At 35.1% G+C, this 18,784-nt stretch overlaps 1 protein-coding gene across 2 annotated transcripts in view; it reads left to right on the top strand.

The window, feature by feature from the left end:
• LOC109435556 (pregnancy zone protein-like) overlaps positions 1-18,784 on the top strand; it is a 46,665-nt gene that overhangs the window by 19,860 nt on the left and 8,021 nt on the right. For both annotated transcript variants that reach the window (XM_019713504.3, XM_019713505.3), the window contains exons 14-24: positions 1,699-1,841; positions 4,660-4,809; positions 9,393-9,545; positions 12,167-12,272; positions 14,825-14,966; positions 15,365-15,593; positions 16,104-16,230; positions 16,451-16,572; positions 16,762-16,813; positions 17,908-17,991; positions 18,529-18,705. In XM_019713504.3, the coding sequence (XP_019569063.3) occupies positions 1,699-1,841; positions 4,660-4,809; positions 9,393-9,545; positions 12,167-12,272; positions 14,825-14,966; positions 15,365-15,593; positions 16,104-16,230; positions 16,451-16,572; positions 16,762-16,813; positions 17,908-17,991; positions 18,529-18,705 (1,485 nt within the window). The remainder of the gene's footprint in view (positions 1-1,698; positions 1,842-4,659; positions 4,810-9,392; positions 9,546-12,166; positions 12,273-14,824; positions 14,967-15,364; positions 15,594-16,103; positions 16,231-16,450; positions 16,573-16,761; positions 16,814-17,907; positions 17,992-18,528; positions 18,706-18,784) is intronic.

The following is an 18,784-nucleotide window of genomic DNA, read 5'->3' as shown; positions in this document are numbered from 1 at the left end:
AGCCCGTGCTCCAGCCAACTGAGCCGAGGCAGCTCAGCTCAAGGTGCCGCCGTGTTCAGTATTAGTTGCAGGGGGCGCTGCCCACCATCCCTTGCAGGACTCATGGAATCGAACTGGCAACCTTGTGGTTGAGAGCCCACTGGCCCATGTAGGAATCAAACTGGCAGCCTTCGGAGTTAGGAGCATGGAGCTCTAACCGCCTGAGCCACTGGGCCAGCCCCTCCCTTACACTTTTTTTAACAGCTGTAATATCTATAGTGATAATACCTCTTTGGGTCAAGATATTGATAACTTGTGTCTTCTATCATTATGTCTTGGTCAATCTTGTTAGAGGTTTATCAGTTGTATTGATTTTCACAAACATCTGGTTTTTGGTTGAATTGATTTTTCTCTGTTTTTCTATATTTATGTCATGATATTCACTGACTTCTATCATTTATTCCTTTTGCTTACTTTGCATATAATATAGTCTTCTCAGTTTCTTCATGTGGAAACTGAGGTCATTGATTGAGACCTTTTTTCTTTTCTAATATAGGTGTTGGTGCTATACATTTTCCTCATAATACTGCTTTAGCTATATCCTACAAATATTTACATGTGATATTAAGGTTGTGCTAATAGCATATCAAAACGAAAACTGCTTCATAAAGCAAATTCTTAAAAATTAATTATTGTAATAGAGTTTAAATCATATATGAATTGAGTACCTAAAGAGGTGGAGTTGGGAGAAGGAAGTATCTCTCTACTTAAGAAAAAATATACTTCATTTTATTTGATGATAACTATATAAATGGTTGTTTTTCCGTGTCTTTGACGTCTAGAAAATTCATTGCTAAATTTAAGTACTCTAGTATCTAATCATTTTGTTAATAAAATTAATACCTGCCTATGTTTAACCCTGCTCCAGAAATCCACCCTCATATGGTTTCAGCATTGTTGTTTCCATCTTATTTTCATCCTGCTGTTTTCATGTATTTTCACCACAAGCTTCCCTCAAATCTTTTATAGATATAGGAAGGCTATAGTTTTTAAAGAATTTTATGTGCTACAAAGATCAAACTTAAGACATTTATGAGAAAATTAAGTGAGCACATTATGTAAGCAGCATGCAATTCACACAGAAAGCAACCACTAAAATAAATACACAGAATTATTTTATAAAACTCAGAGGCACAGCTTGTTCTGTGTGTGATTATTTGTACCTGTATCTCTGCTCTATTGTAAATGGTCTGAAGATAGAAACTGTGTTGCATTCTTTGAATTGTCCTCATGCATATGACAAGAATTGTGCTGCTTTGGATCATAGGTAGAGATGATTAAAGATGTCTAGAAACTTTTCTCTCTTGACTTCTTTCTTAATAAATCTTTTTTAAATTTAAAAATTGATACATGCACTAAATGTTTTTTTTGTTTTAGTTTGGTTTGTTGTTGTTGTTTTGTTTGTTTGTTTGTTTTTTGTTTTTGCTACTTAGGCAGAGGAAATGAGCAACTTAACCTTCATCTTTAAGCGAAATGTCATTAGTTTAGCACATATTTATTCAACACTACTACATGTACAATGGTATAAATGCATGTTTTTTCTTACTTCAGTATGCTCCAAATGTGAGTAGGTTAAATTATTTGAGAACCTCTTCTTTATAAAATTGAGAACTCTTCCTTCTTCCTAACCTATTGTCTTGAACTTTCTTTATTCTCCAGTGAAAGGGATATTTTCCTTCTCCTTTCGAGTGGAATCAGACATTGCTCCAATTGCCCAGTTGCTTATTTATACTATTTTACCTAATGGAGAAATTGTTGCAGATACTCAGAAACTAGAGATTGAAAACTGTTTTGCCAATAAGGTGGGTGTTTTGTTTAAGACCAGTCCTTTTATCCATTTCCCTTTTTGAAGTGTGGAAAATAAAATTATGTACATTAAAAGACTGCCATACAGTGCTCCTAAAATTTTCCTCCTAAGGGCCTCTAGAGACAGTGATGTTATACCCTGAGAGGTCTATTGGAGTAGTCCAAGCAGATTGCCGTAAGCATAATTTTTTGAATGTTTCTTGTTTTATCTTGTTTTACCATGTGAAATTTAGAAGTTATTCCATTATAAACTTTTAATAGTTTTAATTTTAAAATGTTCTGTTCCCAAATTTTTCAATTAAAAATGATGCTTCATAAGGATGTATTAATTTTATGCCATCATACCTCCCCAACATACCTTTATACACTACTACAGAAACCATAACTTATTGTGAGTTTAAGCAGTTTGATAATACAGAAAAGGGGTATATGTATATACCCCATTTTGAGAAACATAGCCTGAGCACTCTGCTAATGACTCTAACATAAAAATAAAACATAGTTGAAAATGGGATCTTCTTATATTTCCAAAGAATACATAGCTGCAATGAGAAGCCTACTGCACTATGAATAAGCTTTTCCCAACAGAATTTGGTGCTGTAATCATAGTATTAACAATCAGATAGGATCCACCAACTTCAGGTATATTTTTTAAAATATACTTAAGACTCTTTCACATTGTTTTTATGGAGATTAAAACAGTATGCTTTTATAGCAAGTGAACATTTCTGCAATGAGAACTATATTCAGATTATACATTTTTTTAATGTACAATGACCAAAGAAAACACACAATGGTTTCTGATATATGTTTTCAATTCCATCTTACTAAAGAATGCTGTTAAACCTGAATAGGTATCCAAGAACATAGTTTCTGTTCTATTTGGATATTCTATGTGTTTCACATGAACTTAGAAGAAATTCCTGCTTTGAGCTTGAATGCTCTTATTGCTAATCATGGACAGTTAGTTGTTTGTTAAACCTTAGAATGGCCATATTAGGCTACAGTTTTCAACACATGTTACTCATTCTAGCAGTGGTGTCTCTCTGTGCAAAACATGTGAAAGCTCCTGTGTAACACCATAAAACTTAGAAGCAAAAGTCCATGGACATTATACGCAATCACTTTATGTCAAATATTTTTGACATAGCGTTAATCAGACATGGAAATAAACTATGAAAAAATAAGTAATTATAGATGAGGCATTTAGAAGAATATCTATAGATAGAGTATTTAGAAGAGAGTTGACTATTTTTTACTTACTGCAAAAATTTAGAAGAGAGCTAGTTAAAAATTAAAAGTTAAAGCTCCTAGAAGTGAGACATCTGACAGAATCACGAGCAAACACAGGAAAGAGTGGGCTGAGAACGTGAGGAAAGATTGAGGTGAGTTTGACACATGTGTTCCTTCAAACCAATATACTTTAAATATTTTTTCAATCTTTGTTGGGATAAAGAAAAACTGCTTTCTATTTGAAATCCATGTAACCTTTTATTATTTTAAAAATAACAGAGTTAGTATATACATTAATTACTATGTAACAGTTATATTGCCTGTCATTCTTAACTGGATATAGTTATTCATTACAGATAACATTGATTAATATAGATAGGAACAGACTCTCAAAACATGCTTTAAAGTTCTTTTTTGTCCTCATATCAGTAAAACACTATGTTTTCAGACATATCCACTTCTCGGTTAACAGTATTTTCAGTTGACTATAATTCCAAATAACTCACTTGACGTGGTCATTAACAAACATATTTTAATAACTTAAATTTTATAAAAATAAAAACAGGTATATTTAAAATAGAATTATTTATAAGCAGTGTTTTCATAATATAGTTAACTGTAGAGATGAATACTACTGCCTCTTGAGGAAAAATCAATTATTTTCTCATATATGTCTCATGATACATGATTCTAACCTGTTATATCAATTTTGTAGACTGCATAACAGGATTATCATAGTTAAATATAGCAATCCAAGTCAAATATTATTTCTAAACACACTGGCATTTTATTTTGATCCAAATCAGCTTTTATTTCAAGAATGTAGGAGTTTAGCTAATGCTACTACAGTAACTAAATTCTAAATTATTTTATTTTATATTTTGAATATAAGATAAAACTCAGATTCTACTCAAGATATATTTACACAAACATAAGATTCATTTACCAATGGATTGCTACCAGCCGAAGCAGAATCAAATCTCTGGGGGGGAAAATGCACAATTTTCCATTATTTTGTAGTTCTTATTCTTTAATCAGAGTGAATTTTCTCAACCAATTAACTCTTAGGATGCATATTAGATGTTTAATTTTTTTAAGGCCCAGTAAACCTCTGATCCTAATAAACAACACTACATTGCTTTAGAATGTCAGATTAGTAAGACTGCCAACTACGGGCGACTTTGGTTGACTAGTCTCAGGTGAAGTGTGATTTTTCACAGCACCATGCAAAATACATCACAAAACACTACATGAAGACAGGTCAGCTACAAAATGTATGTACCTTTGTTAGCATGTATGTTCTCATTCCTATTCAGGATTCTATTTCAAAGTGATCAAAACCAATTTAATTACACCAATTATATAAGGAGTGGGAAACCTGAGTTAACTGGAACTACATTTCCAGTTTATTCCAGAGATTGTTAACTGGTAGTCTCCCAGGCGGTTTCACCGTTTAATCCTGCTCTAAAATGAATGAAGAGAAAGGAAGTGTAAAAAGGACTAGTCCTAGCCTGGGGTAGAAGAGAGTTTTGAGATTGTAATAGTTAGAAAAATTGCTGTTATAATCATATCTCTTTATAGGTAAATTTGAGCTTCTCCTCAGCCCAGAGCCTACCAGCTTCAGACACCAGCCTGAAGGTCAGAGCCACTCCTCACTCCCTCTGTGCTCTGCGTGCAGTAGACCAAAGTGTACTGCTGATGAAGCCCGACGCTGAGCTTTCATCTCAATCAGTGAGTCCCATTTCAGTCTTGGGTATTAGAAAATGCACATACATGTGCTAAGACCATTTTTGGAAGTTGGAAGTTATAACTGCAAAGGACAAGTTCTTCAGAGTGTCAGGCATAATGTATGAGTATAGCAAGTTATATATGAGTTGGAATTCAATTCAGTCTTACAAAAGACATTGCACAAGGTGCTTTACATATGTTACCTCATTGCATTCTCTGTTATGACATATTCTCAGTGAGGGAGCATTATGGCTCACCACTATATTCCCTATGCCTAGCACAGTACCTTACGTATAACAGTTGCTCAACGTATTTTCAATGAATAAATAAATGAATAATAATTCTTTAAGTTAGGTATTACTGTCTTAATTTTATGGATACAAAAACACAGGTAAGATAGATTAAGCAACTACAAATTCGGACAATTAAGTTCACAAATTCATCCTAGAAAAAGTGCTAGACACCTCATTGCTGGATATCACTACCGTCTCCTTTGAAGTACTCCCCTTGGGAAGCTATGCACTGAGGCCACTGCCTAGTCCACCTTTCAAAGCAATTTTGGAACTCTTTTTCTGGAATGGCCATCAGAGCTGTCATCGTATTACCCTTGATGTCCTGGATGTCATCAAAATGTCTTCTTTTCAATATTTCCTTTATCTTCGGGTAAAGAAAGAAGTCATGGGGGGCCAGTCAGGTGAGTAGGGACGGTGTTCCAATACACTTATTTGTTTACTGGCTAAAAACTCCTTCACAGACAGTGTCATGTGAGCTGGTGCATTGTCGTGATGCAAGAGCCATGAATTGTTGGTGAAAAGTTCAGGTTGTCTAACTTTTTCACACAACCTTTTCAGCACTTCCAAATAGTGATCTTGGTTAACTGTTTGTCCATTATGTGAAATGTCAGATTTTTAAACTTTCCCTAAAACCCAGGTATTTACTCATTCATTTTAACTATGGACAAAACAGAGTTTCTTTTGAAACTTGTCTTTCACATATATCTCTGATAATGAAGCACTTTCAAAAAGGTGCTATAGTTTACAGACTTCATGGTCCATTTACTTATTTAATAAATATTCAGTACATCTTGACTATAGTATGGAGACTACTCTGGGGATAGTTTTAATGGTGAACAATTAAAAATGTGGTCTTTGACCATTGTAGACTATAGTCTTGTGAGGTATTAAAACAAACACACAAATAAACAACAAAACACATACACATATAGGAATTTCAAATTTTGGTCAGTGTAATGAAAGGAATAAGCAGAATGTTGAGATAAAAAAAGGGTTCAAGAACATTTATTTTACTTTTCTTTTTCCAGTTTTATTGAGATCTAATTGACATGTAACATTGTATTAGTCCAAAGTGTACAGCATAATGACTTGATATATGTATGTATTGCAAAATGATTACCACAATAAGTTTTGATGCAATGATTAGGGGTGTCTTCTTAGATTGTCAGATAACAGAGGGGCAGGAGTAGGCATTACAATGAATGAAAGCAGCATGCTCAAAGGTCCTGAGATCAGAATAAGTCTGAAGTGTTCTAAAAAAGAAAAGGTAACGACCTAATATATAGTGGTGCCAAAAGCGGATGGTAGAGGCTATGGAAAGTAAAGAAGATCATGCCACTTGAAGTAGAGTTTGGAGTTGGCAGTAAATGCAACAGCAAATCCCTGAAAAGTTTCAATTTGGATTTATCTATTAAGAAGATCCTGTTTGCAGTCCCATTTACAATTGCTTCTAAGACTATAAAATACCTAAGAATAAATTTAACTGAAGAAGTAGAAGACCTGTACTCAGACAATTATAAGACACTGAAGAAAGAAATTAAAGAAGATACAAATAGATGGAAATATATACCATGCTCATGGATCGGAAGAATTAATATCATTAAAATGTCCATTCTGCCTAAAGCAATATACAGATTCAATGCAATTCTTATCAAACTACCAAGGACATTTTCCACAGAAATAGAACATTTAACCCTAAAATTTATGTGGAACCATAAAGACCCTGGATAGCCTTGGCAATCTTGAGAAATAACAACAGAGTGGGAGGTATAATGATACCTGACATCAAATTATACTACAAGTCTTTAGTAATCAAAACAGCATGGTATTGGCATAAAAACAGACACATAGATCAATGGAACAGAATAGAGAGTCCAGAAATAAATCTATGCCTATATGGTCATTAATCTACGACAATGGAAGCAAGAATTTACACTGAGGTAAAGACAGTTTGTTCAATAAATGGTGCTGGGAAACCTGGACAGACACATGCAAAAAAATGAAGCTGGACCACCTCCTTATACCATATACAAGAATAAATTCAAAATGGATTAAAGACTTAAATGTAAGATCTGAAACCATAAAACTCCTAGAAGAAAATATAGGAAGAAAGTTTACAGACATTACCTGGAGTAATATTTTTACTTATATATCCCCTTGGGCAAGGGAAGTAAGAGAAAAACTAAACGTATAGGATTACGTCAAACTAAAAAGTTTTTTCACAGCTAAGGAAACCATTAATAAAACAAAAAGGGAGCCTATTGAATGGGAGAAGATATTTTTCAATGATACATCTGATAAGGGGTTAATATCTAAAATATATTTAAAAACTCAGTCAACTCAATACCAAAATAACAAACAATCCAATTTAAAAATGGGCAGAAGATATGAAGAGACATTTTTCTCAAGAGGACATACAGATGGCAAACAGACATATGAAAAAATGCTCAACCTCACTAATCCTTAAAGAAATGCAAATAAAAACCACAATGAGATGCCACCTCACTCTGGTCAGAATGGCTATCATCAATAAATCAACAAACAGCAAGTGCTAGCGAGGATGTAGAGAAAGGGAACCCTCGTGCACTGTTGGTGAGATTACAGATTGGTGCAGCCACTATGGAAAACAGTATGGACGTGTCTCAAAAAATTGAAAATGGAACTACTTTATGACCCAGCAATTCCACTTTTGGGTATCTATCCAGAGAATTCCAAAATGCTAATTCAAAAAAACTTATGCACCCCTATGTTTATTGCAGCACTATACACAATAGCCAAGATGTGGAAACAACCGAAATGCCCATTGGTAGATGACTGGATTAAGAAACTGTGGTGCATTTATACAATGGAGTATTACACAGCCATAAAAAAGAATGAAATTTTACCATTTGCAATGATATGGATGGACCTAGAGAACATTATAAGTGAAATAAGTCAGACAGAGAAAGACAAATACCATATGATCTCACTTATATGTGGAATCTAAAGAATAAAATAAATGAATGAACTAATCAGAAACAGTCTCAGAGACATAGAGGAAAAACTGAGGGTTGCTAGATGGGCGGGGGGTGGGAATAAGGGAGAAGGTGAGGGGATTAGAAAGCACAATTGGTAACCACAAGATTGCCACAGGGATAGGAAAGTCAATTAGGGGACTATAATCAATAATGTTGTAAAGATTTTGTAGGGTATCCGATGGACACTTGTCTTATTAGGGAGACCACTTCAGGGATGGTGTAGATGCCTGGTCACTGTGCTGTACACCTGAAGCTGAAGCTGAACAATAATGAATGTCCACTATAATTTTATATGTATATATATATATATATATATATATATATATATATATATATATATATTAAGAGGAATATATGTATATATTCACAAGAAGTGGAATACAGCATAAGGAACACAGACAGTGGAAATGTAATGGCTGTATGCGATGTCAGAGGGTAGTAGATTGGGGGAAGGGGGTTATCTCTTTGTGAGGGGTATAAATGATAAACTATTACAGTGTTTTGTACACATGAAATTAATTTTTAAAAAAAGATCCTGTTTGCTGCTGAGAGTATGAGAATAAGCATGAAAAAATGGAAACAGATTATTGTAGTAGCTCAGATAAGAAATGACAGTAGCCAAATTAGGAGGTCAGCATGGAGTCCCGTGTGTGTTTAATGGCCTGAACACTATATGGCTGTGCACATGGCTTTACACTAGGTTGTGGGCAAAAACTGAACTGGAATTTATTTATTCCAGAGAAAAAAAGTGCACCTAGTTTTTTCTCAAGTTACGTTTGGTCCTAAAATAGTAGGCAAAAAATAATAAGAATAAAAAACTTTGCTAGAACTTAATCAAATAAAATGGGGAAAGGAAATGAATCAAGTATTTACAGAGTTTATTGCTGGGTGATGAGAATATAAATGGCTTTTGTTTTCTTGTTACATTTCTCTGTACTGTTCACATTTTCTACTTCCTTTTAAAAGTAGGCATTTGGACAAGGAGAAGGTTGACTTGGGTTTTATTCTTACTCGATTAAAATGAATTCTGAGACTCTGATCAATTAATTTGATTTCTCTATATATTCATTTATTTTGTGCAACAAAAGGATTAGGATCCATAATCTTTAATATCTCTCCACGATTCTCTGTGTTGCTTTTTATAACGTTGACATAGGAGTATTAAATGACACCAGGATCTTTTAAATCCTGGCCAAATTGAACATTATCACACTTAAAATATGAAAGAAAAAAATCAAACCAAAAGAGTTTTTCCTTTGTTCTCTGAATTTTGCAGATCTATAATTTGTTACCAGTAAAGAATGTCCCTGGAGGTTTCATGAATGAAGATGGTGAAAAATGCATAAATGCAGAAGACATAACTCACAATGGAATCCTTTACACAGCAAAGCAGATCCTGGATGATGATGATGTTTACAGTATCTTTGAGGTAATTCTTCTTCGAAAAACATACCCAAAATTGATTTCTAAGTCTTTGTTCAGATGGAGAATAAATGGACTTCTAAGTTTTAAAATCTGATCCCAACCCTAACTTCCAGACAAAGTTATGATTAACAGGAAAATATTAAAACCTCGGAGCACAGTGAACTTTGTGGACATACGGGTATTCAATCATGAGTTTCTCTGACACTTTAGACAGTAAGTGGTGTACTTTTAGGCCCCACAACCTTAATTAAGTTGACCCCAAAGCTAGTTACCACTGTCATGTTTCCCTCTCAGTGATTCGCAGAGATTGTAATATGTGAGGGAAAACATTTTCCATAGGGTCTCGGACACCCCTGGAAAGGGGAATACTTCATTGGCAGCCATTACATGAATTACTTGCATAATAAATATATGTTGAAACACTGAATACACAAAGTACAATACTTAGGCCATCACCTTTAGTGCAGTAAAATTTCAGGAAAACTGAAAGTAACCTTTTCATGAAGAAAAGATTTACAATACTTGGAGCAGAGATGTTAGTGAGCTTTAAGTATGTTACCTAAAATGTTTCTTTAGGATTAACTATAGCTAGGCAGAGTTATGAAAGGAAAGTTTATCTAGGTTGTGAGACTAAATCTGATCACACCAAAAAGGAATAAAAAGTCTCATTATACCTTGACAAAAACATATGTCATTCTCTCCATAGAGGTCTGCAGCTTAGCTGAGGGCAAATTAAGTCTTCCTCTTCTGGAGACTCCAGAATCATAAATCAGTTGTTGGTAGAAGGATGGAAAGAGGACTCTAGGTTGATTAGCTCACTGTTTCACCTTTAAACATTTATTTCTTACTTCTTTCTTCCTATTCTATATCACTACCACCACTGGCCACTATGCTCAGAGTCCCACAGTTTCCTATGTCCTCTGAGATAGGACAGCAAGTAGTATTTAACTATGACAACTATCAAAGAATGAGGAAGTTGGGAACAGGTGGGATCTAGGAATCAGCCTACTGTGGGCATCTGCATGTGTGTTTTGGATGCAAAGGTTCGATATAATTTTTTAAAAATCTGAGAAAGAAAAGAGGAAGGGGATGAGTTGGGCATAGCTATTCAGGGAAAGGCATAGAATCCAGGTGTGATCAAAAAATATGGTAAATGTTTAAATAAAAAAAATAAGTTACAGAAAAAGACACATTGCCATTAGTCCCCCTCAAAATACTCCCCCTCACTTCAAACACACTTATATCATTGTTCTTGCCACTTTCTGAAGCAGTTCTGGAAGTCCTCTTTTGTGAGTGTCTTTAGTTGTACTGTTGTGGCTGCCTGGATGTCCTGAATCGATTCAAAACATTCATGGTCATTTTGGCTTTGGGGAAGAGCCAGAAGTCACACGGTGCCAAATCCAGTGAATGAGATGGATGAGGACACACCATATGTTTTTATTTGACAGAAATCGCCATATAACAGAAGTTATGTGTGACACTGAGTGTTGTCAGAATAGAGGACGATTTACAGCACAGTTTATATACCCCTTCTCTCAACCGTAGCTCACACCCAACTGACTACTGAACAAGTTGAAACTTGTCACACACTGTTACTAAGGTTTGACTCACCACTTCCCACTATTGAAGATCTCCACTTTTCCACTGAATGGCACTCGGCAGCAGCATTCACCATACTCTGGGAACAAAATGGAAAGGCTTCGTGTCACATATCACTTCTGATATACAGCAATTTCTGTCAAATAAAACATTACAGTGAGTCCTCATCCACCTTATTCACCGATCAGCACCATGCAACTTCTGGCTCTTCCCCAACATCAAAATGACCATGAAAGGTAAATGTTTTGAATCAATTCAGGACATCAAGGCAGTCACAACAGTGCAACTAAAGACACTCACGAAAGAGGATTTCCAGAACTGCTTCAGAAAGTGGCAAGAACGATGGGATAAACATGTTCAAAGCAAGGGGGAGTATTTTGAGGGGGATTAATGGCAATGTGTCTTTTTCTGTATTACATTTTTAAATTTAAACATTCACCATATTTTTTTATCACACCTTGTATTTTCCAGTAAAACATAAACAAAGCAAAGTTTACTAAGACTAAGAAAAAACCTCCAATATGCAACCATACAATTTCAAAAGAAAAGAAGCAAAAAATTACCCTCTGCAATAAAGCTATAAGGGGTGTGTGTGTGTGTGTGTGTGTGTGTGTGTGTGTGTGTGTGTGCATGCATACACATATATATGCTATATATGTATATATGTTATATTTGTTTGGAGCAGGGGAAAGGAAGGGAAGAAAACAGCCAAAGCTAAAACACTCAGTTTCCTGGATACAAAAGATAATTAAAGAGGCATCAGCGTATAGCAGACAAAATTCAGAAGTAGGAATCAAAAGAAGTGGGTTCTAATCCCAACTCCCATTCACTAACTGGATAAACTGGACTTTTTGTGACTCCATTTTCATACTTATGAAATAGCTCTCTTCTCTATTATGGGGAATTTTCACGATGATCCTATGAGCTATATGTATAACAATAGTGCAAGTGTAATACAAATGTAAGAAAATATTCCAGTTTCAAGATTAGATTGCCAATGTGCTCTAATAATTAATTTTCTTCCAGTCTGCAGGATTAAATATTTTTACCAACTCAAAAATCCGCAAACCATATTTTTGTCAGCTGCCTCTGCCATATTCACAACCGCCGGTGGCCTATGCAGTTAGTGTCGGTGAGATTTATTTGACTGTTAGAATAATAGGAATTATTATTATGTTATATTTCTATTATAAAATAATAGAAAATAGAATAATAAAAAAGAAAAATGATGCTTTGCTGGGCTGGGTTGGGATAAAAGCTATTTTTCTATGTATTGAATATTGTGACTCTGCAGCAACTACTTGGTAAGTTTTCTTCAAATAATACTTTTCCCCTAACAAATAGGATTTTTTTTTTAGCAATTGTTTCTTTATCTCTCCCTCTCTGAAATCAAAATTGACTGATTTTTGTCCTAGCCTTTAATAGTCTTGCTACTTCAAATTATCCTTATGCACTGCAGATTCAATACCTAAATGAGTCAGGGTAAGAAAGATTACATTTCACTAAAAAACAAACCCCCACATCTCAGTGGCTAAGCACATAGCAGTTTATTTTTTGCTCACACAAAAACTGCTTATGAGTCCAGTAGCTCTCCAGAAAAGCTCCCTACCAATGTGAGTCAGGGATATGCCCTCTGCTTTCATCTTGTGACTCCATCATCTCCAAGGTGCCTTTCAAGGTCACTACCATGGGAAGAAGAATAGGTGTGCACGTAACTTTTACAGCCAGCAAGAGAGGCTGAGAAGTGTGAAGGAGAATGTGGATATTAATTGTCCCTGTCATATTATTTTATGAAAATCAAAGTGATTTTGACATATTGAACAAAATGTAATAATTCACCTTTTGGCAGATATATTACTAGTCTCTTTGTGTGTTTCAAGTATACCTGGAAAAGTTGAAAAGATTCTCACTCTGAGAATTCTTTTCTACTGCTATCAGGACTGGAGAAATTTCTCACTGCATGCTTGGATATCTACTAATCCTACTTTCAAATAAGAAATGTGGTGGGATAAAATGATTTTTGAATAAAATAAACACATATTTTAATAAAGTAGAAATTATTTACCTGGGAATAAAATGAATAAAGTTCTAGTTGAAAACAGAGGAGTGACTAAGAGTATTCCCTCAACAGAAAGAAAATTCTGTACAGTGAAAAAGAGTACTATGCTAAGAGCAAAGGGATATGTTTGCATCATACCCCTATCTGGTATGACATGTGTGACTTTAAAATGTGCAGACTCATTTAAACTTTTGAAGGCCCAAGTTCTTCATATCTAAAGTCAGAATGACAACACCAAAGTCACTGAGGCATCATGAGCATAAAATGAAAAAATACAATTATGATCCCATGTAATAGCATGTTCTTTGTTAGAAAAAAATAAACTGAAAAGCACCATTACTTTATTGCCATATCTTTCTTAATACTAAGTGTGTATTTTCTTTCCAATCCTAAGAGAAAACATGGTGGAATGATCCAGAAAAACTAAAAACAATGTACCATCATGATGTTCTTTTCTCAAATATTATGTAATATTCTTAACAAATTTTTATTTGGTATTTGTCACCTATTCATTCTTTTCTTTTTCAGTTATACCACCTTAGTCCTACCCCTCATTTTTTCCTAACGAAATTACTTACCACACTAATTTACCTTCCTTGCCTCCAGTCTATCTCCACTTCAATTTGTCCCATCTAGTGTGAAAAGTATATCACCCTTAAACATTGCTTTCATCATATCACTTATTTCTCATACATAGTCACTACTTCCAGAATTCATAGAATTATTGTACTTCAGTTTTTACAAAAGCATGTCCAACTCTATTATTTCATATATATATATCATATATATGTATACATTATACATATTATCTTTATCTTCTGATCTCTGGAGTATCACTTTTTAATCAAGCTAACGCCTGCCTTCACAGATCTAATTTATTTGTCCCAATCTTCATAGTGTTTTATTATATAATTACACCTATTTACTTAACTATGTTAAACACACCCCCAAAATAGACATTCTATTCCAGAGGGGTAAGTTTTTCATTACCCTTTTGGAGCATCCCTTCTGATCTCTGTGTGCATACTTGCATAGCTGTTTCCTTGAAATGCCTTCTCTGTTCTCCTATTTCTCACCCTCCAGTGATCATCTAAGTTCTACTTCGATAAAGTCTTTTCCGGCCAATCTAAAGTTCATTTTCTGTCCTGTATTGAGCCTCTGCTGTCTATAACATACTTTACTCTATCCTATTATTCATGTCTCTATATCTTATTCACTGTTAAATAAAAAATCATTCCTGAAATCCTCTTGCTGTAGCTACTATCCGTTCCTCTTGTTTGATTCTCACCGCAAATAGAGAACACGTGATCACCATGTCAGTGTAAAAGCAATATTTGGTGTATTAAATTACTCTATATTCATTCCTCCACCAGCTAAATAATCAGCTTAGGGAGAGCTACATTTGTTTTTATGTCTAGAGAAAAATGCATTTACCTCCAGACTATAGGAAGGACTAGCCCGCCTGTAGGACAAATACATAAGTAACAAGTTGGTAGGTTGAATTGTTCAAATAATAAACATTCCCTGAGCAAATGACCTTATTCTACTTGATAAATAAGGCAACTATAAGAAATTAATAGTAAAAGTGAGGTTTACATTGGGTCCTGCATGTTGTCTTTCCATAGGAAGTCAACGAGGCTTTGGAGCACGTGCTTCTGCTCCAGGTTATCCAATGATGTTAAGAGAAGACTTTGCAGCCGAAGAAGTAAAAGAGACAGTCCGGAAGTATTTCCCCGAGACCTGGATCTGGGACTTGGTGCCACTCGAGTAAGTTGTGTATTACCTGGAATTTAGTTCAGGAAATTTGAATTCTCCTCTGTGATTCTGGTGTTATCCTTAGTTCCTGACCCTTTCAGTTCTTCTCCACTACTTTCTGGTAAATATTTAGATTCATAGATCATTTATATCATAGTTAAACAATGCAATTTTTTTCTAATTTTGTCCTGAGATACCTGAAATAATAAAAAGCAGAAAGTTACCCTTGCCCCTAAACAGAAAAGAAAAACTTTCAGCGATCTCATTAATAGTGACAAACCTTATCAACTTGAACATTCTACTTTAACATTTACCATCCTAGGTTACTAAGTTATCATGTTTTAGGATCAGCTACGGTCCATGCTAAAAAAGGGATTCATTCACTCTCCTCCTCTTTTTTTTCCCACTAGTTTCTCAGGGAGTGGTGAGTTGGCAATGAAGATCCCTGACACCATTACAGAGTGGAAGGCCAGTGCATTCTGCTTGTCTGGAACAATGGGGCTTGGCCTCTCCCCCATCATCTCTCTTCAAATCTTCCAGCCCTTCTTCCTAGAACTCACTCTCCCCTACTCTGTGGTGCGAGGAGAAGCCTTTACACTCAAAGCCACTGTGTTCAACTATTTGTCCCACTGCATTCGGGTAAGGGCACTTCTCTAGAAGTGAGCAAAAGTAGAAGGAAGCAACACAATCACCATTCATTCCCTGGGTACCCTAGGTAGTCTCCTACTAAATCATAATTGAATACGATGTAACCTACTTTTGTAAGGAAATAAGTACTAAGAGCAAAACTACTTGACAGATCTAAAGTGGTACTGTTATACTCATTTGGTACTTTGTATTATCTGTGTATTCCTAAATTCAGATATTATTTCCACCTGATTACTTCATTTTTTCACTCTGACTAAGGAAACTATCTCTTCCTTGCATTGGCACGAGCCTAAATCCTGGACATTTATCTTAATTCCTGTCAGTTTTTGAATTCCTTTATGGCGAACATCTAAACAGCAAAGTATTTTACAGAATTTACCCCATTGGAAAAATTTCTCAAAGCCTTTCAATTAGCATGCATTGTTTCTTTAAGCATCATTCCTCCATTACTGAACCTGTGCCTGTGTTCTTTCTCAACTTGTGGGTGGGTATGGGGGACAGATCAGCGTGCAGCTGAAGGACTCTCCTGCCTTCTTGGCTGTCCCACTAGAGAAGAATGAAGAATCTCACTGTGTCTGTGGAAATGGGCGGATAACTTTGTCCTGGGCTGTGACCCTAAAGTCACTCGGTGAGTAGTAAAGCTGTTGCAAATCCTACCTCCTATGTTGTAATGATTTGCTTTCCTCTTTAACCTAGATATGTGTTGTAATTATTTGCTTTCCTCTATGACCCTCTAATAATGATCGACTGAAAGAAAACCATTATATAAATTGGGGAAATAAAAAAAAAAAAAAAAAAACATTCAACATAGAATTACCGTTTAACTCCTTAAGAATCTTATTCCCCAGGAATGGTGAATTTCACAGCTACTGCAGAAGCCCTGCAGTCTCAGGAATTGTGCGGCAATGAGGTGCCTAACGTTCCAGCACTTGGACAGAAGGATACTGTAGTCAAGGCCTTATTAGTCGAGGTATGCAGGTATACTTCCTCAGAGGTCTTATTATATAATATGTATGTGACAGTGACATTTAATTCCCCGAAATATGGATGTATCCACAACTCAACTTTTTACTAACATTTTCTCCTTGAAAGTGATTGATTTTTCTCTTACACATTCAGTGTCACTTTACTTTTTGACTTTTTTTCTTTCAATATCAAGCCTGAAGGAATAGAAAAGGAGGAAACTTTCAACACACTCCTCTGTGCATCAGGTAAGTGTCAAAAATAGACAAAATTCTCATGTTAAGCCACTTGCCAAAGCATATGGTTATAGAATGTCCTTTGGGGCATGTTTTTCTCTGGGGGGGAAGAAATTGTATACTTTCCATGTACAAATCTAAGGACACTTGATGAAGAACAACCTTTTCCTGGTGAAGGCATAGAGAAGTCAAAAGACTTAACTAAAAGTTCTGGGCTAAAAAGCAGGATGAACGCTGATGACAGTAGGGCAGGATTCTTTCCAATACAAAACTGTGTTTCCCAAACCTCTCTCTAAACAATTTTCACAATATTGACGTTTCTGCTTGGAGCTAGTATTATTTATTATTCAATTACTAGTTTAAATGTACTCATTTTTTTAAGTAAGCTATTTTAAGAACTTCAGGTCTAATCTGCTCTTGGAACACATCCAGCTCTAATCTCTGGAGTCTTTTCACTTTTTATTCCTTTTTCCTGAAAATCTCTTCCCCCCAGATATCTTATAATTCTTACTCCCTGACTTACTTAAAGTCACCTATGATTTATTTTATCAATGAATTTTTTAGTAGGTAGCCGTCTCCCCATACCCTGCCCTTCCTGATTTGCTTTGACCCATATAAACACTTACTCTGCTTTAATTTTCTCCATAGAACTTAACATCTATTATACTAAATATTATTTTTTATCTTATTACTCCCATTGAAAGAAAAATTCCAGGAAGTCAGGAAATTTGTTTTGAAAATTATTACATCGTTGTACTTAAACAACGATATAGCACAGACTTAATACATATTTATGGAATAAATGTGTTTTTGAAAACCACTAACAATAGTACAAATTAACATAAACAATGAAGAGAAGGAAATAAGTACACCGTATAGACATAAAGAAATCTATGGAAATTTAGCACAAATTTGAGTATATGAGTAATATGAACTGTACTATGAGATGCTTTAGAAAAAATTTGGATTGCATCAAACAAATTACATAATGACCAAGAGAAATAAGAGGTTAGATCTTGATCATATAGAGGGAAAATATTCAAACAAAAGTAGAACATTTCTCTTGTTTTTTCTTTCCTTTATATATATTTATTTTCTTTCATTAGAAACAGGAGTACCTGAAAAGTTGTCGCTAAAAGTTCCATCAAATGTGGTTGAAGGATCTTCCAGGGCGACATACTCAGTTTTGGGTGAGTCTCCCAGCCCAAAGGAAGCAGCTGTCCATCTCCATAATTCTAGTGCACGGGGGCCTCACTGTCCATGGTTAAAGAGGTCCCTGACTCTAGGCGCTGGATTGAGAGAAAAAGCACTAAAGTAAGGATTGTACTGTGTATTAGTCAGAAAGGGGGATGAATAGATGTTGTGATATATATCTTGATATACTCTAAAATGTAAGAAGGGTCACCTCTCTGTGTCTTTATCTTCAAGAGACTGAGTATGTGTTGATGCTTCCTAATAGATTTAACTATAGTTAGTTTTTACCAGATATATGGCTCATCAGAAATTATGTATCCTGCCATTCAGTTTTTTCCATCCTTGAATCACATACTTTATTTTGCCTAATTTTCTCTTTCTTTTTTGTTTCTTGTTTTTCTTTACCTCCTATGCTTTCTTGTCTATCCCTCTATAAGTGACTTGACCTCTCACTTAGCTAGTAATCTATATTCCTATCCCAACATAAACCAGCTCTGAGTTCCTCTGATTTTTCTTTACTTTTGATGCCCCAGGTGATATATTAGGGTCTGCAATGCAAAATCTTCAGAATCTTCTCCAGATGCCCTATGGTTGTGGAGAGCAGAATATGGTTCTTTTTGTTCCTAACATCTATGTTCTGAATTATTTGAATGAGACACGACAGCTGACAGAGAAGACCAAGTCCAAAGCCATCAGCTACCTCATCAGTGGTAAGAGATCTCCCCAACAGGAGAAACCTTAATTGAGTCCCTAAATATCTCCTTCAGTGAACTCAAATCAGTAGCCCTT

This window comes from Rhinolophus sinicus, chromosome 1 (genome assembly GCF_057876585.1).
Source record: "Rhinolophus sinicus isolate RSI-liver-muscle chromosome 1, RSI-T2T, whole genome shotgun sequence".
NCBI classification, from domain to species: Eukaryota; Metazoa; Chordata; class Mammalia; order Chiroptera; family Rhinolophidae; genus Rhinolophus; species Rhinolophus sinicus.
This window is presented reverse-complemented; position numbering and strand designations above follow the sequence as displayed.